The sequence below is a fragment of the Lepidochelys kempii genome, chromosome 9 (assembly GCF_965140265.1).
Source record: "Lepidochelys kempii isolate rLepKem1 chromosome 9, rLepKem1.hap2, whole genome shotgun sequence".
Classification (NCBI taxonomy): domain Eukaryota; kingdom Metazoa; phylum Chordata; order Testudines; family Cheloniidae; genus Lepidochelys; species Lepidochelys kempii.
In genome coordinates, this window is record NC_133264.1 from 103005068 (window position 1) to 103028175 (window position 23108).

A 23108-nucleotide genomic window follows, 5' to 3' on the forward strand; every position below is an offset into this window, starting at 1 on the left:
CAGGAGCGTGCAGATATCGTGAACTTTTTTCTTTATTACAATAATTGATAATTAACAAAATCTGTAAATGGTCACTCTGTAAATTTGGGCTGTTGCAAATTTCTATAATTCTTAACCTATTTTATTGTAACTCTAGTGCAGAGTTTGGGTTCTTTTTTTTTTTTTTTTGCCTTGATTTTGTCCATTGTCACATTACAAGGGAGATTTGACTTAGCTCCCTGGTTGGATATGTCTAATTCCAAATAAGATCAGAACATTCCAGCATTGAGAGAGCAGTCGAAACCAACCTTATAAAAGTTTTATATTTGAGTGGCTGGGAATGCAATTGACTTGTGACAATTCAGTCTCTCCTGTGCTATTCAGTTTTTATATCCTTCTAGCAGACTAATCATTTACATTTTTTGTCTTTGAGAGATTTCACTTATTCCCCCTCCCACCCCGGACCCAGTTGATTTGAACAGTTCAGGAGTGCTCTGTCCAAAGGATGATCTGAGGCAGTCTTTTTAGATGTATACTTTTAGCACTCAAATGCTCTGTTCAGTACACAATGGTAGCTATTTATATGGAATTTCAACCAGAAAGGCCTCAATGCTCTGCTTTTGAGTGCCAAATTTGTGACCTGTAGAATTCTTGGTGCTACTTGGGTAAATCTGAACGAGCAAATGGACCTCTCTCTAAGCAAAGGAGTTCTCTAAGCCAGTTAAAGTGGGAGGGTGAGGAGGACTCATTTGCATTAGAGGACCCTAAGATGATCTGATTGAAGTGTGGTACTGAAACATACACTGGCAACTTGATTTTTATACTTAAAAGGAATTTGTATTGCAACTAACGATTTAAAATGATTTTTAAATTATGCAGAATTAAATTGTAATAAAGCTTTCTTGATTTCTTGCTGTTTTATTCACTCATTCCATTTTCATATTACAATTGTTCTTAATCTCTTCTGTGGAAATCTGGAGACTTGAAATATAGCAAAGCAAATTTTGAACAAATTAAGAAGTTTAATTGTTCAGTCCAGTTTTAGTGATTGTAAACTGTGTGAATCTGATGTCTCTTTACTATAAAGATGCAAGATAATTCCCACTAAAATCCTGTTTCCACATGTGAATAACTATTATAGCACTCCCTATTAGGGCTGACACTTCACATTAAGACTTTTTCAGTTGGTTATAGTTTTGCCAACCTGTAACCATTTTGTGTGAAATTTTGTACGCCAGGTGTCTGAAGTTTTTTGGAAAATTTTAGCCAGAACTGTTCAGCTGTTTTGAGAATGAGGCGGGGGCAGGGCAGCAGGGAAGGTTTTGCTTATGTTAAAATATTCTGATGACCCCATGCTTTGGACCAGAGATTTGAAATTTGGCAAGGGGTGGACTTTGTGTCAGGGATGTGCCTTTTGCCATTCCTGTGAAAATCCACTTATGTTTGGCCAATCTCTGAAGGTTCTGTCCTCACTGGACATACTGTATCCCTTCACAGCTGTTATGTGTGACCAGATTGCACAGGACAGCCCATGTGTGCAGTTTCAAAGAGGAGCAGCCTTTACAGGGAAAGTCTGACAACTGCTTTTGAGTGGGCTGGACACTGAAATTGAGAGCAGTGAGAATACAGGAAACACCTGCACCTCCTGTCACCCAGCCAAACTAAAGAAGGAAGGGGAGGCAGAGAGGATAAAAGCGAGACCAGAGGGGATGGAAAAGAATAGGCTGAGACAAGGAGTTGGGGGAGTGGGAGGAAACTTGGAGTAACTGGGCCAGGGCAGGAGAGGAAGTGGGAGGCTGGAACTGATCAGGCAAAGAGACAAACAGGGAGCCCAAATGTGTGTGGAAAGACTGGAAGCTGGTGAGGGAAATGGGGGTGGTGAAAACTTTAATTTGGTCACCTTGTGCATCTGCATTGATAGTCTTGAATTACATGATCACATATTTTTTCCATGTGACCCCTAATTCATTCAGTGCACAGGCTCAACCTACTGTGGGGATGAATTGGGATTATGTATTAAAGGAGGATGTTGCCTGTAGGATGCTGCTTCATTTGTTGCAGAAGATGGAAGGTATGTACTATTTGTAGCACCGGGACAGGGGATCACAGGAAGGGAATGGATGGTCTTCTGGTTAAGGCAACTGAATACCACCTTGGAAAACTGATTTTTATTCCTGCCTCTGCTATAATATAGAGTTCCTAATGTTAGGCAAATCATTTAAACCAAACTTTTCACAGGGGGTCACTAATTAATTCCTGAATGCTATGATGGGATACCTTGAGCTCTGATTTTCAGAAATGCTGAACTTAAAGCTATAACTGAAGTTACTGGGAGCTTTGCTAAAGTAATGTGCTAAATCAGGTGCTAGTTATCCCATATGAGGAACCTAAAATTATTAGAAGCATATCCACTATGCTTTAGTTTCCCATCTGTAAAATGGGGATAATACCATCCTTTCACTTCACAGGAATATTATGAAGATAAGTTAACAAGGCTACATACGGACCTTATAGCGGCACAGCTGTCCTGCTGTAAAGGTCCCCTGTGTAGCTGCTCTTTGCCAGCAGGAAAGAGCTGTCCTGCCGGCATAATTAAACCACCCCCAATGAGCGGGGTTAGCTATGTTGACAGGAGAGTGTCTCCTGCCGACTGCACTGTCCACACCAGAAATTTGTTGGTCAGGGATGTGTTGTTTTTTTTTTTTCCCCACACCCTTGATCGACAAAAGTGGTAGTGTAGTCAGCTTCTGATTATGAAGTACGAGATGCTGATCTCCTCCTTTTGTAAAGTACTTTTGAGAGTTGGTGAAAGTGCCAGCTACTAGTAGTATAAATGCCATAGAAAAGCTCAGAAGGAAACTAACTACTTCAGCGCCGGAAATATGGTGAGGGGTGTGTGTGTGTGCGCGCGCGCTACATCTCGAACAATGAGGATAAAACAAAATGTTGACTACTGCTCACTAGGTGTGCACTGAATGAAGCAGGAGTCCTGTGGAAATAATATATAATTAAAGACTATCACAATGCATAAAGGTGCCCTCTGTTTGCCTGTTTTCTAACTTTGAGTGCTTGATATTGCAAACGCACAGCACTGCTACATTGCAATTAGGGCTGTTGATTAATTGCAGTTAAATCATGTGATTAACTAAAAAAAATTAATCACAATTAAAATCGTGATTAATCCACTGTTAATAGAATACCAATTGAAATTTATTAAATATTTTTGGATGTTTTTCTACATTTTCAAATACATCTATTTCAATTACAACACAATACAAAGTGTACAGTGCTCACTTTATATTTTGATTACTAATATTTGCACTGTAAAAATAAACAAAAGAAATAGTATTTTTCAGTTCACCTCATACAAGTACTGTAGTGCAATCTCTTTATCACAAAAGTGCAACTTACAAATGTAGATTTTTTTGTTAAATAACTGTACTCAAAAACAAAACAGTGTAAAACTTTAGAGTCTACAAGTCCACTCAGTCCTACCTCTTGTTCAGCCAATTGCTAATGCAAACAAGCTTGTTTACGTTTATGAAAGATAATGCTGCCCACTTCTTAATTAGTGTCACCTGAAAGTGAGAACATGCGTTCGCATGGCACTGTTGTAGCTGGTGTCACAAGTTATTTACGTGCCAGATGTGCTAAAGACTCATATGCCTCTTCATGCTTCGGCCATCGTTCCAGAGGACACGCTTCCATGCTGAGGATGCTTGTTAAAAAAAAAAATAATGCGTTAATTACATTTGTGACCGAACTCCTTCGGGGAGAACTGTGTATCTCCTATTCTGTTTTACCCACATTCTGCCACATATTTCATGTTATAGCAGTCTCGGATGATGACCCAGCACATTGTGTTCATTTTAAGAACACTTTCACTGCAAATTTGACAAAATGCAAAGAAGATTCCAATGTGAAGTTTCTAAAGATAGCTACAGCACTTGACCCAAGATTTAAGAATCTGAAGTGCTTTCCAAAATCTGAGATGGATGAGGTGTGGAGCATGCTTTCATGTCTTAAAAGAGCAACATTCTGATGTGGAAACTACAGAACACAAACCACCAAAAGAGAAAATCAACCAACTGCTAGTGGCATCTAACTCAGATGATGAAAATGAACACGTCAGTCCGCTCTGCTCTGGATCGTTATCAAGCAGAACCCATCATCGACATGGACGCATGTCCTCTGGAATGGTGGTTGAAGCATGAAGGGACATATGAGTTTTTATCGCATCTGGCATGTAAATATCTTGCAATGCTGATTGCAGCAGTGCCATGCAAATGCCTGTTCTCACTTTCAGGTGACACTGTGAACAAGAAGCAGTTAAGCATTATCTTCTGAAAATGTAAACAAACTTGTTTGTCTGAGCTATTGGCTGAACAACAAGTAGGACTGAGTGGACTTGTAGGCTCTGAAGTTTTACATTGTTTTATTTTTGAATGCAGGTTTTTTTGAACTTATAAATGTAGAATTAACTTTCATGATAAAAAGATTTCACTATAGTACTTGTATTAGGTGACTTAAAAATGCTGTTTTTTTTTACGGTACAAATATTTGTAACAAAATAGAGCACTGTACACTTTGTATTCTGTATTTTGACTGAAATATATTTGAAAATGTAAAAAACAATAAAATACCCTTTATTTAAATATTTTTTGGATAACAGCATGATTAATTGCGATTAAAAATATTAATTGCCTGAGAGCTCTAATTAAAATGCCCCTGGGAGGTAAGTAGGTATTTAGCTATAGCTTTGTACATAGGAGGACACTTACCCCTAGGGGTATGTCTACACTACGAAATTAGGTAGAGTAGAAGTCTATTTTTAAAAAATCAATTTTATACAGTCAATTGTGTATGTGCCCACTAAGCGCATTAAGTTGGCAGAGTGTGTCCTCAATACTATGGCTAGCATCGACTTACGGAGCGATGCACTGTGGGTAGCTATCCCACAGTTCCCGCAGTCTCCACTGCCCATTGGAATTCTGGGTTAAGCTCCCAATGCCTGATGGGGCAAAAACATTGTCACGGGTGGTTTTGGGTACATGTCATCAGTTGCCCTTCCCTCCCTCCCTCCCTCTGAAAGCAACAGAATCGTTTTGTGCCTTTTTTCCTAGGTTACCCATGCAGATGCCATACCACGGCAAGCATGGGGCCCGCTCAGCTCAGGACTGCTGTTGAGAGCATTGTAAACACCTCACGCATTATCCTGGAGTATGTGCAGAACCAGGTTAAGAGACGCCAGCACGAGGACGATTGTGATGAGGGCATGGACACAGACATTCCTGAAAGCACGGGCTGTGGCAATTGAGACATCATGGAGGCAGTGGGGCTGGTTGATACAGTGGAATGCCGATTCTGGGCCTGGCAAATAAGCACAGACTGGTGGGACCACATAGTGTTGCAGGTATGGGATGATTCAGTGGTTGCGAAACTTTCGCATGCGTAAGGCCACTTTCCTTGAACTTTTGTGAGTTGCTTTTCCCTGCTCTGAAGCGCAGGAATATCAAGATGACAGCTGCCCTGACAGTTGAGAAGCGAGTAGTGATAGCCCTGTGGAAGCTTGCAACGCCTGACTGCTACCGGTCAGTTGGGAATCAGTTTGGAGTGGGCAAGTCTACTGTGGGGACTGCTGTGATCCAAGACGTTCTCCTATCAAGGGTAGTGACTCAGGGAACCCCTTGCAGCAAAGCCATCAAGTATGACCTGCACATTTCCCAAACGGTGGTGGGGTGATAGATGGAATGCATATCCCTAACTTGGCACCGGACCACCTTGCCAACCAGTACCTAAACTGCAAGGGGCACTTCTTGATAGTGCTGCCAGCACTGGTGGATCACAAGGGACATTTTACCGACATCAAAGTGGGATGGCCGGGAAAAGTGCATGATGCTCGCATTTTTAGGAACTCTGGGCTGTTCGAGCAGTTGCAAGAAGGGACTTACTTCCCAGACCAGAAAATTACCATTGGGGATGTTGAAATGCCAATAGTTATCCTTGGGGACCCAGCCTACCTCTTGCTCCCATGGCTCATGAAGCCACACACAGGCACCCTGGCCAGTACTAAGGAGCAGTTAAACTATAGGCTGATCAAGTGCAGAATGGTGGCAGAATGTGCCTTTGGACGTTTAAAAGCTCGCTGGTGCTGTTTGCTGACTAGGTTAGACATCAGCGCAACCACCGTTCCCACTGTTATTGCTGCTTGCTGTGTGCTCCATAATATCTGTGAGAGTAAGGGGGAGACATTTATGGCGGGGTGGGAGGTTGAGGCAAATTGGCTGCTCAAAATTGCCAAGCTGACACAAAGGCGACTAGAAAAGCACAGCTAGGAGCGCTGCACATTAGAGAGGCTTTGAAAACTAGTTTCATGACTGGCCAGGCTACGGGGTGAAGGTTGTGAGTGTTTCTCCTTGCTACAAACCCACCCTGTTTTGTTGATTTTAATTCCCTGTAAGCCAACCACCCTCCATCCTTTGACCATAGCTAGCAAAGGACATAAAGTAACTATTGTTTTGAAACTTTTCTTTCTTTCTTAACTAATTAAAAAAAGTGAGAACTCACAAGGTAGCCTGTGTGGGGTGGGGTTCAGGAGGAGGGAAGGACAAGGCCACATTGCTTATTGTAGCCACATTACAAATCAAAATTGTTTGAATTACAGCCTTCTGTTGCTTGGGCTAGCCTCCGGAGTGAAGTGGCTGGGTGCCTGAAGCCTCCCCCACCCCCCCCATTCTTGGGTGTCTGGGTGAGGAGGATATGGAACTTGGAGGAGGGCAGGCAGTTATACAATGGATGCAGCAGGGGTCTGTGCTCTTGTTGGCTTTCCTGCAGTTCCAACAGATGCTTCATCATGTCCGTTTGCTCCCCCATTAGCCTCAGCATTTCCTCCTGCCTCGGCTCTTTGCACTTACTTAATGCTTTCCTGGCCTCTGCCACTGAATGCCTCCATGCATTAAGCTGTGCCCTATCAGTGCGGGAGGACTGCATGAGCTCAGAAAACATGTAATCGTGAATGTGTTTTTTTTCCCGCCTTCTAATCTGCGATAACCTCAGGGACGGAGCTGATGGGGGAGCATAGAAACATGTGCAGCTGGGGGGAGATAAAAAGGGAGAGTAAAATTTAAGATGATACATTTGAGAACAAAAGGGAGACTTTCACAGTGCATCAAGCAATTCACAACATATGTGCTTTAGGTACAAAGTCACATTTTGTCTTTTATATTGAGTGCTTGTCGGTATGGTAATACATCACAAACAGCCGGGCAACAGAATTTGGTTTCCAGGCAGCCATGGTAAGCCTTTTGGTACGTGGGGTTGGCTTCTTACGCCTTCATAACACGTGGGAATGGTTTCAAACTGCAGCGTCATCCTTTCCCAGAGCAAGCAATGCCAGTTGGGTTTCACATTTAAAAAGAGGGGCTGTGGTTTTCAGGTGGATGTGCAGCACACACCTCCCCCCCCCCCCCCATGGCATGGCTATTCTCTGGGATGATCCTCTCCCTCTGCCGTGTGGCTATTCCCTGCAATGATCCCTTTTAGCCAAGTGCAAATAACCCAGCATGAATGGGATCCTTTTACTGTTCCCTTACAAAAATTCCCCTATTTCAACCAGGTGATCATGAATGATATCGCTCCCCTGAGGCTAACGCAAAAAGATATAGACAATGTTACTTGAATGCGACCAAACCCAGGACCATTCGTTGCCATGGTTTGTGCTGCAATGATTCCAGACTACTTGCTACTGCCTTCACATGGTAAAGTGTGCAGGATGAAATAAGGCTTAGGCAGCCCTCCCTAGAAACCTGCAAGGGCTTTCAGAGTACCTCCAAGAGAGCTTCATGGAGATGTCCCTGGAGGATTCCCACTCCATCCACAGACACGTTAACAGACTTTTCCAGTAGCTGTACTGCCCGTGAATGCATCCCAATTCTTCAGGGCAAATAAAACACTATTGCTTTTAAACCCTGTACTGTAGTTGCACGTATGCACTCACCAGAGCTGCCTTCTCTGGCTTCAGGGGCAGGGACCGGCCTTGGGAAGGTATTAGCTCCAGTGTGATGAAAAGGTTCTGGCTGCCAAAAAGAGCAGATTCACCACTTACCTTCTCCTCCTCCACAAAATCCTCCTCCCTGTTGCGTGAGACTCTCCCCTTGCAGGTGTCCTCGGGTAGTGGTACGGTCCCCCCCTTAGAATGTCATGCAGCTGATCATAGAAGCGGCATGTATGGGGCTCTGACCCAGAGCGACCGTTTGCCTCCTTTGTCTTTTGATAGGCTTGCCTGAGCTCCTTAACTTTCACACGGCACTGCTGTGTGCCCCTGCTGTAGCCTCTCTCCACCATGCCCTGTGCGATTTTGGCATATATATTAGCATTTCTTCTTTTTGATCAGAGTTCAACCTGCACAGATTCTTCTCCCCATACAGCAATCAGATCCAGTGTCTCCCTTTTGGTCCATGCTGGAGTTAATTTGTGATCCTAGGGGGACTGCAGGGTCACCTGTGCTGCTGAGCTTGCCTCACTGACCAAACAGGAGATGAAATTCAAAATTTCCCAGGGCTTTTCCTGTGTACCTGGCTAGTGTATTGGAGTTCAAAGTCCTGGCCAGAATGGTCACATTGGAGCACTCTCGATAGCTCCCGGAGGCCAATACTGTCGATTTGCGTCCACACTACCCCAAATTCAACCCAGGAAGGTAGATTTTAGCATTACTGCCCTCGCTGGGGAGGAGTACAGAAGTCAATTTGAAGAGCCTGTTAGGTCGACGGAATGGGGGTGGTTGTGTGGATGCAGTCATTCTGAAATCGACCTAACGCGCTGGATGTGACCTAACCCCGTGGGTAGACCAGGGCCTAGAGACGGTAAGGCTCTGCTGTGGCGTGGTCCTGAGCCCGACCAGCTGTAGCTGCAACCAGCGGCTGGCGGGCCGGTGGGAGCACCTAGAGACCGTTGTTTTTCGGAAGTCTGTACTGGGGGTGCTCGCGTGAGCGGGCCCGAGAGCCCCGCTCGCTGACACCACCCGGCCCGACGGGTCCGGCCGGGCACTGAGGCGCCCCGCAGCTGGCCCCAGCTGGGGCTGAGCCTATGTCTACACTGCCGTGGTCACGCCAGCTACCCGGGTCCACACGGCGGGGGCCGACGGGAGACACTCCTCTCGTTGCGGGCAGGGCAGGGGGACTGGCGAGCGAGCCGCTGTCGACCTGGGGGTCTTTACTAGACCCGCTCAAGCGACCGCCGGCGGGCCGCTCGCCGAGCGCCGATCCTTGCCGTCGTCTCCCCCGGCAGCCGGCGGCGGGCTGGGCCGAGTCTGTCGCCCCGGCAGCGCCGGCCCCGCCCCTCCGAGCGGACGCTCTCGCCGCGCGCTCTCTATGGTGCTCTCCGCAGGCGTGACCCGGCGGCGCTCGCGCCCCGCTTCTGCTTCCGGGTCGCGTCTCGGGCCGAGGCGGGAGAGATGTCGGACTCGGAGAGCGAGGAGGAGGCGGAGGGGGGCCGCGCCGGGCCCTTCTCCCTGGCCGGCTTCCTCTTCGGGAACATCAACGAGGCGGGGCAGCTGGAGGGGGAGAGCGTCTTGGACAAGGTGAGGCGCGGGGCCCTGGGGCCGCTGGGCTCCGCCTGCCCGCAGGCGCCCCGGCTGGCCGCGCCCGGGCCCCTCTCGCCGCGGCGGGAACGTAGCCCTGGTGCTCCCCGGGCGCCACCCCTCGCGGCGCGGGGCCGCTAACGGCCGGTCCTGTCTTCCGCTCTTCCAGGAATCCAAGAAGCATTTAGCCGGTTTGGGCGCCTTGGGCCTGGGCAACCTGATCACCGAGATCACGGCCAGCGAGGAGGACGCTGCGGAGACTGACGGAGCCCAGCTGGATGAGGAGGGTGAGGCCCGAACACCCGTTCAGGTCTGGGCTGGATCGGTTGTAGCTACCGCAGCCCAGTCGAATGTTATCGCATCGAAGGGTTTTCTTAGCGAGAGCAGGAGGACTTGTGGCACCCTAGAGACTAGCGCGTTCATTTGAGCATGAAGCCGAAGTGCGCCGTAGCTCACGAAAGCTTCTGCTCAAAGGAATGGGTTAGCCTCTGAGGTGCCACAAGTCCTCCTGTTCTCTTTGCAAATACAGCCGAACACGGCTGCTCCTCTGAAACCTCTCTTTAAAGAGTAACGGTGCATTTCTAGCTCTTCTTACTGAAACGGAACGCGTAATTTCATTGTTGACGCTCTAGCCGCATTTTGATATCTGCCAATCCGCAGGAAGGCGGAGGCAGTAACTATGAGGCATGAACTGTCCTAGTTGCATCACTAATGTATTAATACCTAAGCCTAACAATTGTACTTGAGAAGGTAACTGTGGTGCACTATTGTATATTTGCATGTTTAGTGAATCATTATGGTCTCTTGTTCAGTCTTTAAAACAACCAAACCAGCATGGAGGCATCTATTTAACAAATATATACTACTTAATATTCCAATTTATTATGACCTTGTCTTCCTACTCAGTTGTGTGTCTCCACTTCACCGTTGCATCTTGGACTTATTTAAATTGTAAAACCTATTGATCCATTGATCTATTGTCTTCATTACTTGTTTTGCACATCGTATAGCGCAATAGGGCTGTGATCCTCAATTGAAGTTTCTAGGTGCCACTGTAATGTTCTGGAGAGACAAGGTGGGTGAGGTAACTTATTTTATTGCAACAGCTTCTGTTGGTGAGAGAGAAAAGCTTTCGAGTTTACACAGAACTCTTCTCCAGGTCTGGGAAACTAACTCAGGGGAGTCAGGGCTTGTCTTCACATACAGTGCTACAGCTGCTGTAGCATTTTAGTGAAGACACTACTATGCCCATGGGAGTGGGTTACTGATTTTCACAGATTAGTCTATATCTGATGTGTTGGTCCTCTTCCTCAAAGGAAACCTGCACAACACTTTCAAAAGATGAATCAGGGCACTTAAATGCATTACTCTACTAGACACTAAAAATCATGGATTGAATACAGATACTGGATTTATGGCTTATTACAACAGTCTGTAACCCACTAACAATCCCCATAGCTGCTATCCACCCTTTCCTTCCTACGACTGGAAGGGTATTAATGGGCCGCTTCACCTTGAGTGGTACCTTGAAATGTGTGTTAACTACTTAAGCTAAACAGTCTGTTCAGACCTTGTGTTTAGCAATGGCACTGAAACCTTGTCTACACTACAGGTTACTTTGGTATAACTTACGTCGCTCAGAGATGTGAATAATCCACACCCCTGAGCAATGTAAATTATACCGACCTAAGCACCAGTGTAGACAGTGCTATGTCAGTGGGAGAGCTTCTCCCACTGACTTAGGGCTTGTCTACACTGGTACTTTACAGCGCTTCAACTTTCTCACTCAGGGATGTGAAAAAACAAGCCCCTGAGCTCTGCAAGTTTCAGCGCTGTAAAGCGCCAGTGTGAACAGTACACCAGCACTGGGAGCTACGTCTCTCATGGAAGTGGGTTTTTTTAGAGCTTGGGGAGAGCTCTCTCCCAACGCTGTGCCGCGACTGCACAAGCCGTGTTAAAACGCTGTTGTGGTAGCGCTTTAACGTTGCCAGTGTAGACTAGCCCATAGCTACTGCCTCTTGCGGAGGCAAGCATTATTAAGCCGATGGGAGATCTCTCTCCCATCAGCTTAGAGCAGCGATTCTCAGCCCGCGGTCGCATGTGGCCCAATTAGCACAGAGCTGTGGCCCAGCTTAGCTATGTTCTAAAGTCTGTCTGTGTGCCTGGGGTTCCAGGTTCCCAGCTGCCCAGCATGGGAGTGTCTGGGCTGCCCTGGTGCGACGGGTTTGGGGTCTGGGCTGCCCTGGAGGGGTCGGGGTCCGGACTGCTGGCCCGCCCAGTGTGGCGGCGGTCGGGGAAGCCACTTGGCCCCACAAGCTCTGCAGTCCGAGTCGGGCTGGCTGGCAGCCAGCCTCCCTGTGCAGCAAGGGTTGGGGCCCATAGTTCGTAATCAGTTGAGAACCACTGACTTAGAGTGTCTCCACCATAAGTGCTAGAGCTAAGTGCTGTAGTGTAGATGTACCTGAGTTAGTTCCCCAGACCTGAAGAGCTTTGTGTAAGCTTGAAAGCTTGTCTCTCTCTAGAAATTGGTCCAATAAAATGTTGCCTCATCCACCTTGTCTCTCTAGTATCCTGGGACCAGTGTAGCTAAACAACATTGTGTACTGCAGTCTACTGTAATACAAATAAATAAAGGACAGAAATAGCACTGGTTCTGAGAATACTTGAAATGTCTTTTTCTCACTGAGTGATGCTCAGTGCAGCAGTAACTTTAATAAGAAAAGAAATAATTCCAACATAAGGGCCAGAGTCTACCCTGCCAATATCTTTGTACAAACCTCATCTTATCATTAGACAATTTGCTGTTGTTCAGGGTTAAGGTATTGCCCTAGCTTTGTAAACTTGGGTAAATCTCACTGCCCAATTGCTTTCCATTGCCTTTATACATGTTGTCTATAGATTGTCTGCTCATAGGGCCAGGGATCCCTGCCTTTATACCTATCTGTAAAGTTCCCCGCTCACTGTTTGTGGGATTTAATTTTGTTTAATACAAAAAACTTATGTTAAAAGAATATGAAGGTTGCAAAGTAAAGTGTTTGAAAGTTGAAATGCCAGAATTAAGGATGCCTGTTCAGTCTTAAGTCTGTCTCTTGTACATGAGCATTGTGGTGATTTTTAATGACGTGATCAGATAATTTGTTTTTCTTTTCTGTACATGTTCCACTTTTCCCCCAGGATGGAACATAGCTCAGTGAATGAGGCAGTTGTTCAGTATTGCTTTCTATCATTCAATACGTGGCTCTGGCGCTTATTTATTGCACACTATCCAAATGCTGCACTGAATATAGAATTATGAAATTCACTATTGGCTCTTCTGTACTGCTCATTACTGTAGTGGTTAGTATCTCACAAATGGTAACAGACCCAATTTTGGGTGGAGATTGTCCTTTCTCTTCCTAGTCATCTGCCTTATTCTCTATACCCCTTTCAACTTCAAGAGCAAGTGAAGCTGGTGTCCTACTGACACAGCATCATTCACTACACAGCCCTCGTTCGTGCCCCGAGCACCCTCCATGCTAAATGAGTCGGGAATTGTGTGGAAAAAGTGATCGTGTAATTAAAGACTGTATCGTGCATATACAAAAGGGGGCAACATCAAGGTTTTGAGAGCAGCCTTAGTTCTGGCATTTCTTAACTTTCACGAGCTTGACTTTTGCAACCTCACTAACATTCTTTTAAGAGTTCTTAATTTAATTTAATTAATTTATTTTTGGAAAAGATTTGAAAACAAATTATTTGCAACTATAGCAACACTCCATCATGCATTATCAGCCGGGTGTGAATCATCACTCAGACTGCAGCATAGACTCCTTGACTGCAGTTTAATTACATTAGCTGCCAGCAGTAGAAGGCTGTTCATAGGAGTGTACGTAACACAATGAAACAGTGAGTTATTTATAAATGAGTAGACTTATTTTACAGACAGCGTAGCAGAGGACAAAGATATGATAAGTTATTTCTGAGAGGCAGTGTGGCAGTTAATAGGATTTGTTTTTGCAATAGTAATAGCTTCTGTAACCCCCCAATGGGATATGGTGCTTTGCTTGATACAGTTGTGAAAGTACAGAATTACGAACGTTCATCAGTAGAAGACATTCAATTAGGACTCATGGTCTGGTTCCCAGGTGGTGTACTTACCTCTGGGTCAAAGGGCCTGTCTCAGCAGCTTGTAACTTTGCCAAATCTGAACAGATTTCCATGAGACTGGCACTTCCCTGACCCCAATGATCCACCTTCCAGATTTCAAAGTCTTGCTGCAAACCATGAAGGTGTTGGAGCTCTTGGGGGCAGGGGAAGGGAAGAAAGACCAGACCTTTTTAGAATAGAAAACATTAGGTAACCTTAATACAGGGGTTGTATTTGCTCCTCCAGTAAAATAGAGTATAGAAGGGGGTGGAAAGAAGTTACAGCAGGAAGGAGGGGGTAGGCGGATGGAGAAGTCAGGATAGACTAAGATGGGATGAGGTAAGATGTGGTGAGTACATGTTGGGATATGATTTTGTTGTATGACAAGTCTTTCCTCCTCCTCAGGCTGGGTTAAGAGCACAGAGGATGCTGTTGATTACTCAGATATTAATGAGGTGGCTGAAGATGAGAGTCGCAGATACAGGCAGGCAATGGGCACCCTTCAGCCAATTCGAAGACCAGGTAATTGGCGGTGGTAGGAGTACACATAGACAAAATGATTAACAGTTAATGGTACGTCTCTGTGGGGAGGATTGGCTTTTGCTGCTGTTGTTGAGAGTGATCCTTCTGTAATCATCGTTTTCCTGCCATGTTCTTTGCCTGCTTCACGAACCTCATGTAAGCCAGTGGGGCAAATAAATGGCCTACACATCAAATAACGTACATGAGGGTGGTGAAATTTCAGTCCCTTTCTTTAGGGGCTGGGTTTATTTTTCTGAAGCAAAACAGCTCATCATAATTTCTATAGATAAACCAGATTGTTTTCCCTGACCCAGGGTCTTCTGCAATATCCTACCTCCTTCTCACAGGTGTTCCTGTAAAGTGCGTTGTTGGTTGGTCTTTGATCTAAGGACAGGGTAGGCCACAGGCTGTTACATGATTCCTGGTCTCAGACCTATCTCCTGGGGGGAAATCAGTTAGTCACAGGAGGGGGCTAAGGCCCATTCCCTTGGAGGATTACCCAAACCAATGACACCCCTCCTCTGTTTCTCCCCATCTCCCTTCCCTAGCATTCTGTTTAATGGCAGCTGCTCATGAGGAGGCATCTTCATCCAAGTTCTACCACGACTTTCACAGGTTATAAGGAGGGGTGAGGCTGGCCTTTATGCTCCTCCAATGAGGACTAATATAGGAGATCTCTGTCTGTAGGATACAGAATTGTAAACATCTGCAGTTTTTTTTCCCCTGTGTTATTGCTAGTGCAATTGATGAATCTGCTGCCTGTCTCCTAAAGGAACTTTCCACCTCCTCTCCTGTCAGTCAGGAGCAGGAAATTAGGAATGTTGCAGTAATCTAGGGTTTCTGTTCTGAATTTTCATGTTTCTCTCATCAGTTTTCATGCTCCCCTACTCATCCACATTTTAAGCCCTGATTTTGTAAGCCGTTGAGTGCAGGGAAACCACCGTTGGGGCAGCTTTGGGTGATCTATTTGAGAAACTGGAAAGGTATTTGTAATAAGTTAATGCTGAGACAGGGTCCTTTCTGTGGTTTGGGGTGGAGGTGAGATACCCTAGTTGTGGTATTGGGGTAGGAGTGTCTGGGTATCCTTGAAAGTGGATTTTTTAAATTTTTATTATTTTTTTTAATAAAGATAAATAAGTTAATGGAGGATAGATCCATCAATGACTGTTAGCCAAAATGGTAAGGGATGCAACCTCAGGTACCGGATGTCCCTAAACGCCAAGTGCCAGAGCTGGGACTGGATGACTGGGAATGGATTACTTGATGATTGCCGTGTTCCGTTCATTCCCTCTGAAGCATCTGGCACTGGCCACTGCCAGAGACACGATACTGGGCTGAATGGACCATTGGTCTGATCCAGTATGGTCACATGTTCTGAAGGTGATTGTCTCCTTTTGACTGGTTAGATGAAGATGAGGATGATTATGATGCCGACTGCGAAGATATTGATTCTAAGCTGATGCCGCCGCCACCTCCACCTCCAGTAAAGAGAGACGATGAAAAAGATGCAACAGCCCCTGGTGAGTAAGGACTCTCATTTTCTGTCTGAAACTTGTGGGAAGAATCTAGGAGTTTTGGGATGACAGGATGTGACAAATCAAGGATTCAAGCATTTCTGTGCAGTGGCTTTATACTGTAGCATGTTTGGGATCTTGTCAAAGATCCATCCTGCAGACTGGATCTGAAGGCCAATTATGCAAAGAAGTAGCGCTGCTTAGGAGTAACTGGCTTTTATATAAAATATAGAGTAAAAGATGTTAACACTTTCAACAGTAATGTTAAGATTCATAATCAAACCAACCTGTGACGTTCACCTGCTTCTCTGTTTTGCCTTCTCTCAGCGGGGACTGTGAGTTGCAGAGGTGATCTAGGGATGCACTGAAAGGCTAAACTGGAACAGGAATCAATAACTATAAAACATGGAGGCTTAGGGCATGGCTACACTTGCAGATATAGAGCTCTGGGAGTTAAACCAGCCTTCGGAGACCGCAGCAGGGAAAATGCTGCTGTGTGTTTACACTGTCAGATTCAAGTGCACTGGCGTGGCCACATAAGCAGCTCTTGCAACGCCACAAAGAGCAGTGCATTGCGGTAGCTATCCCAGCGTTCAAGTGGCTGCAACATGCTTTTCAAATGGGGGGGGAAACGTGTGGAGAGTGACAGGGAGTGTGTTGTGTGTATGTGGGGGGGGAGAGAGTGGGTTTTGGGGTGCTGAGTGTGTGTCAGCATACTGTCTTGTAAGTTCAGACAGCAGCAGACCCCCCCTTCCCCCCCTCCACTCTCTCTCTCACACACAGCATTCCACAGTAATGGTTGGTTTGTCCCAGAGCAGATAAGCAGCCGGATGTCAGAAACGGAGCTTTGAAAGGGGATATCTGCATTCCTACAGCCGAGTTCAAAACAGAGACAAGAGTGGTCACTTGACTTCAGGGAATTATGGGACGTTTCCGGAGGCCGATCACAGTGCAGTAATTCAACACCTCGGTCACACTGATGCCCAGGTGTTTCAGCCGGGGCGCAGCAAGCTTTATGCTTCTTGTGGAGGAGGATTATCAGGAGCACTCCAGCTGCAGAGTCCAGGCACTCTAAGTGCCTTGCCAGTGTGGACGGGTGGGGAATGAGGGTGCCTGGGGCCGCTTTAATGCGCTCTAACTTGCAAGTGCAGCCAAGCCCTTAGATTCAGCATATTTTAAGATCAGGAAACAATGCTTGTGGAGTAAAGGGGTAGTGCTGGGGACCAAGAAAGGAAACTTGTTCATAAGATACTTGTTCTATTGTAGTATCTGAAGATGGAGATGGTATCATTCTGCCCTCCATCATTGCTCCGTCCTCTGCTACCTCTGAGAAGGCGGATTTCAGCAGTTCTTCTGATTCTGAGTCAGAGATGGGACCCCAAGATGCAAGGCAGGCAGAATCCAAGGAAGGGAAACTGACACTGCCTCTTGCAGGAATAATGCAGCGAGATGCCACCAAACAGCTGCCGAGTGTTACCGAGCTGTTCCCGGAATTCCGGCCTGGCAAGGTATTGTATGTGTTGGGGACAGTGTCCAAGGGAAAATGATGGAAACTCCGTCACTTGGGACACTTAAGACTGGAAAAAAAGCCATCCTAGTAAATGTGTGCTTGGTAGAGTGAGAGGGGCTAGGTGATTGTCATCTCCATCTCTGATTTCTCTGTGTCTGTTTACTGGCTGCCATCAGTGACTGCTTTCCATGGGAAGCTGGATAGTGCTTCTCCTACTCTCAGGAGGTGTCTCTTAGAAAGAGTTTTTCATGTAAATTAGGTTCTGACGTATATATTTTACCCTTCTATAGAGCTTTGGTGCACAGATCCCAAAGCACTTTATGAATGGGGAGAGAGTACCCTTCTCCAGATTACAGGTGAATCACTGAAGTTAGTCACAGCCTCATCCACTTGTTTGTCACCTTTTCTCACAAATGTCTCTGCTCCTTGTTCCCTAACTCAGGGAACTTTCTCCCTGAACTGATTCATTTTTAAATCCCTCCTCAAAACCCAATGTGTCTGTGACTCCTATAAGAAATCAGCTGATAGTAACGGCTAGGATGAGATGAAGATGAGGGTGATTTTAAGTAGCAAACTGTTTATAGTCCACATCTTATTAGATTGTAAATTCCTAAAGGCAAGGGAGCATGTCTTTGTATAGCGCCCAGCACAAGGAAGTCTTGATCCTGAGTGGGGCTGCTGGATGCTTTTCCAGTGTAAATGTTTACTAATAATAGTCATAAAAAAACTGGATGAAACACTTAAGTCCTCTCCCAGGAGGAGCTGTAGAGTTGAGCCCTATTGTAAATTTGCTAATATCTTGTAAGTGCCTTGGAGCAGGGACTGTCTTTGTGTGTTTCTATGGTCCTTAGCACAGTGAGGCCCTGACCTGTGTAGGTGCTAACACAATACAAATAATAACTGTTTAATCAATTTTTAAATGTGGCAAGAAACTGGGATTCCACCACTGTTGTCAGGAGACTGTGTTTTCCAGCCTCATATATCTCACTGTCAGGAAGATTTTCCTCAAATTAAATGCTAATTTTTTTTCTTAATCTTGTCCCAGTTACTCCTACTTAAATCCCCTTTATTATAGGTGGAGCTGTTAATGACAACAGTTATTAAAGTTGCCTAACTCTTCCTTTTACTACCCCTGTTTCCAGTTTAAAACTTTGCCAAACATCTACAGTTCATGTTGAAACTTTCCATTCTTGGTCTCTGCCACAAGTTGAATTTTTCTGGAGAGTGTTAATAAAAATGATGTAGCTATTTTGGAGAACAAGATTGGCAGGTGTATTATTCCTCTACTGTTAACCAAGTTTTTCAACCATTTTTTGAAGAGCACTAGCACCTTAGGGGTTTGTAGCAGGATCTTGAAATTTGGCAGGGGAATAGTGTAGATGTAGCGTAGACTGTCGGTCCTTCATCAGTTGAGACTGAGCCAATCACAACACGTCTTCCAATCTTCTCTCGCTCTGGCCATCCTTCGCCATGCTTGTCCATATCTCCTTGTTAGGAAGTCATCCCATCTCTTTTGGAGGCTGACTGCTGGCCGTTTCTGTTCTCGCGGATACCACTTGGATATAGCTGCAGTCCATCTGTTGTCGCTGAGTTGTCCCGTCCACTGCATTTTGCTGAGCCTGCTTTCAACAACGTCTCGCACTCCAGACTGCTGCCTAATTATTTCATTGGGGTTGTGATCACGGAGCGAAATGCCCAAAAATATTCGTTCCATTGCCCTCTGTGTGACAGACAGTTGAAGTTCTTCAGTCTTTGTCACTGACCATGTTTCGCTGCCATATAACATTGCTGGAAGCACGGTCGAGTTAAAAAGATTCGCATGAGTTGTTTTGCTGATCTTTCCTTGGAGGATGTCCTTGATGTCATTGAATAGCACCATCCAGCTTTTTTTCTGTGTGACAGTTTGCCTTTCTGATTGTGGCGCATGTTGACTTCCTTACCCAAATAAACGTATTTATCAACCTTTTGGATCTGCTCTCCTCCACGAGTTATTTGGGTTCTTGGCAGAATATCTGATCTCATGTATTTTGTTTTCAACCAGTTCATTTTTAATCTGACTTGACTACTTTTCGGCTTCAGTTCTTTAAGCATTCTCTCAAGCTGGGCTGTGTTTTCAGCTATCAGCACTATGTCATCTGCGAACCTGAGATGGTTTAGCCGCTCGCTGTTGATATTAATCCCGCCTTTCAAGTCTGCTTATCGACAAAACAATTCAAGACAGGCTGTGAATAGTTTTGGTGAAACTGTATCTCCTTGTTTCACACCTTTCTCGATGGGGATTCGGAGGGGAGTATCGAAGAGCGATATGTGCGTGCTGCAGCTAGAGTTTGCTTCCTTTAGTAATGTGATATATTTTGCGCTCATGCCCTGTTCTGAAAGTGCTTCAAGAACAGTGTTAGTTTCTATGCTGTTGAACGCCTTCTCGTAGTCCACGAAGGCAATACACAAAGGGAACTTGTATTCCCTTGAACGCTCTAGTAGTTGGTTTAGAGTGAAGATGTGGTCTATCATGCTGTAATTCCTTCGAAAGCCAGCCTGCTCTCTAGGTTGCTGTTCATCCAGGTTTCGCGACAGTCGATTTATTATTTTAGTGAACAACTTATAGATATGCGAAAGCAGGCAGATCTGGTGATAGTTCTTTAGATTTTCTTGATTGCCTTTCTTATGCAGCAAGATGGTATTGTACTCTTTCCAAGTGGATGGTATCTTCTGGATTTCCAGGTAGTGGCTGAACCTTTGGGTGAGAGCTTTCCAAAGTTCCTGACCACCCGCCTTAAGCACTTCTGCTGTCAGACCATCCTTGCCTGGAGCCTTCCCCTCTTTATAGACCCTGAGGTTAAATGTGTTTTTTTTGTTTTTTGGTCCTTGTGAAAATCCATCTAGATTAGTTATAAATCACAGAAAATGATTATTTGCATGTGTACAGTAGAATTTGTTAGAGGCTTATTTCAAATGCTGTATGGTAGAGCCCTGTGCAGGACTATTTTTTTAATACTGCTCCTGTCTTGCATGCAAGTCCTACTCCTGCAATCTTTCTTGCATTTTTATCCTGTTTCCACCTTAGATCTCTCAAGAAAGACAAATTCCACCATAAAAAGAACAGGAGTACTTGTGGCACCTTAGAGACTAACAAATTTATTTGAGCATAAGCTTTCGTGAGCTACAGCTCACTTCATCGGATGCATACAGTGGAAAATACAGTGGGGAGATTTATATACACAGAGAACATGCAACAATGGGTATTACCATACAGACTGTGGCAAGAGTGATCAGGAAAGGTGAGCTATTACCAGCAGGAGAGCCGGGGGAACCTTTTGTAGTGATAATCAAGGTGGGCCATTTCCAGCAGTTGACAAGAACAGTAGGGGGCGTGTCAAGATTCCTTCCCCACTCTGAACTCTAGGGTACAGATGTGGGGACCTGCATGAAAACCCCCCTAAGCTTATTTTTACCAGCTTAGGTTAAAACTTCCCCAAGGTACAAACTATTTTATCTTTTGCCCTTGGACTTTATTGCTGCCACCACCAAGCGTCTAACAAATATATAACAGGGAAAGAGCCCGCTTGGAAACGTCTTTCCCCCCAAAATCCTCCCAAACCCTACACCCCCTTTCCTGGGGAAGGCTTGATAAAAACCCTCACCAATTTGCATAGGTGAACACAGACCCAAACCCTTGGATCTTAAGAACAATGAAAAAGCGATCAGGTTCTTAAAAAGAATTTTAATTGAAGAAAAAGTAAAAGAATCATCTCTGTAAAATCAGGATGGTAAATACCTTACAGGGTAATCAGATTCAAAACATAGAGAATCCCTCTAGGCAAAACCTTAAGTTACAAAAAGACACAAAAACAGGAATATCCATTCCATTCAGCACAACTTATTTTATCAGCCATTTAAACAAGACAGAATCTAACGCATATCTAGGTAGATTACTTTCCTTTTCTGTTCCTGGCAAAAGCATCACATAGATAGAGAGAACCTTTGTTTCCCCTACCCCCTCCAGCTTTGAAAGTATCTTGTCTCCTCACTGGTCATTTTGGTCAGGTGCCAGCGAGGTTATCCTAGCTTCTTAACCCTTTACAGGTGAAAGGGTTTTTCCTCTGGCCAGGAAGGATTTTAAAGGTGTTTGCCCTTCCCTTTATATTTATGACAGGGGGAAATAAAAATATTCCACTGTGCTACTAAAAAAACCAACCAACCCACAGTTGGTTAATATATTTTTTATGTATATAAACAGAATTCAGACACAATTTTTACTACTAAAAGAATAGAACAAATCTTATTTAAACTGTGTAAAAATACTTTGTCTGTTAGACATGAAATCTCTTTTTATCCCTCACTTAAATTTAAGTTTTACAATTTTTAAAGTGTTTTCCAACTAATTACCACAGTCTGTCTGTCTTCCCCCCTGCCCCCAATCCCACCCCCAACAAAGTACGTTTTACCTGCTCCTGCTATTATGGCAACATGTCTGAGTTACTACAGAGAAGTCTTTCCTGGTATCTGGCTGGTGAATCTTGTCCACGTGCTCAGGGTTCAGCTGATCGCCATATTTGGGGTCGGGAAGGAATTTTCCTCCAGGGCAGATTGGAAGAGGCCTTGGGGTTTTTTTTGCGTTCCTCTGTAGCATGGGGCACAGGTCACTTGCTGGAGGATTCTCTGCACCTTGAAGTCTTTAAACCATGATTTGAGGACTTAAATAGCTCAGACATAGGTAAGAGGTTTATTGCAGGAGTGGGTGGGTGAGATTCTGTGGCCTGCATTGTGCAGGAGGTCAGACTAGATGATGATAATGGTCCCTTTTGACCTTAACTATGAATCTATGTCCTGTAGGACCTTTGGGATCCCAGTTCTGCTGTAGGGCTCTGCTGTATGGCTTCATCAAAATACCATATGCGGCCTGGGGAAGGTGCACTGGCCTGGAAGCCAAAACACTATGAACCTCAACTCTTCTGTTGACTAGTCTGTTTAGATTGTAAGCTCTTCAGGGCAGAGATAGTCTACTATTATGTTTGTACAGGACCTAGCTTAATGAAGCCCTGTTCTTGGTTGGGCCCTAGGCACTACCATAATAAACATGATTAATAATAATGGTGGTGGTAATTCTGTGCATTTCACAAGCCATATTACTGAGCAAGGCCTCACATCCTTACCCTGGGAGGCAAGCAAGCACTCATATTTTACTGAAGGAGTAACTGAAATGTCTGTCCGGGCTAGAAATAGAACTCATGTCTCAGATATGGCAGGCTCAGGTCATAACCAGTTAGCCACATTGCCTCTCAGAAAGAACCTGCTAAATGTATGTTTAGGTATGTAGTCTGTTGCTATTTCTCCATATGTAACCCATTGTTCAAGGGTTGTCTGCCACTAGTCTTGTCTGGTTTACAGAAGATAGCAACTTACTGCTGCTGTCAACTAACAATAGAATTGTAGACTGGAATGGACCTCGAGAGGTCATCTAGTTCAGTCCCCTGCACTCAAGACAGGACTAAGTATTGTCTAGACCATCTCTGACAGGCGTTTGTCTACCCTGCTCTTAAAAATCTATAATGATGGAGATTCCACAGCCTCCCCGGGCAATTTATCCCAATGCTTAACCACCCTGACAGTAAGTTTTTCCTAATGTCCAACTTAAATCACCCTTGCTGCAATTTAAGCCCATTGCTTCTTGTCCTATCCTCAGAGGTTAAGAAGAACAGTTTTTCTGTCTCCTTCTTGTAGTAACCTACTATGTACTTGAAAACTGTTATCATGTCCCCTCTGTCTTCTCTTTTCCAGACTAAACAAACCCAGTGTTTTCAATCTTCCCTCATAGGTAGGGCCTTACCAAATTCACAGTACATTATGGTAAATTTCACTGTCATAGGATTTGAAAATTGGT

General features: G+C 45.0%; 1 protein-coding gene across 10 annotated transcripts in view; it reads left to right on the forward strand.

Annotated features, from left to right (window-relative positions):
- The first annotated feature begins 9377 nt into the window (after nucleotides 1-9377).
- The window catches only part of TAF1 (TATA-box binding protein associated factor 1), a 140010-nt gene continuing 126279 nt past the window's right edge, over nucleotides 9378-23108 (forward strand). For 5 of the 10 annotated variants that reach the window (XM_073358668.1, XM_073358670.1, XM_073358669.1 and 2 more), the window contains exons 1-5: nucleotides 9379-9556; nucleotides 9726-9843; nucleotides 14087-14203; nucleotides 15610-15723; nucleotides 16984-17225. In XM_073358668.1, coding sequence (XP_073214769.1) covers nucleotides 9431-9556; nucleotides 9726-9843; nucleotides 14087-14203; nucleotides 15610-15723; nucleotides 16984-17225 — 717 coding nt within the window. In that variant the 5' untranslated portion in view covers nucleotides 9379-9430. Of the gene's footprint in view, nucleotides 9557-9725; nucleotides 9844-14086; nucleotides 14204-15609; nucleotides 15724-16983; nucleotides 17226-23108 lie in introns of all 10 variants that reach the window. The other 5 variants (XR_012160665.1, XR_012160666.1, XM_073358674.1 and 2 more) reach the window with 2 other exon arrangements.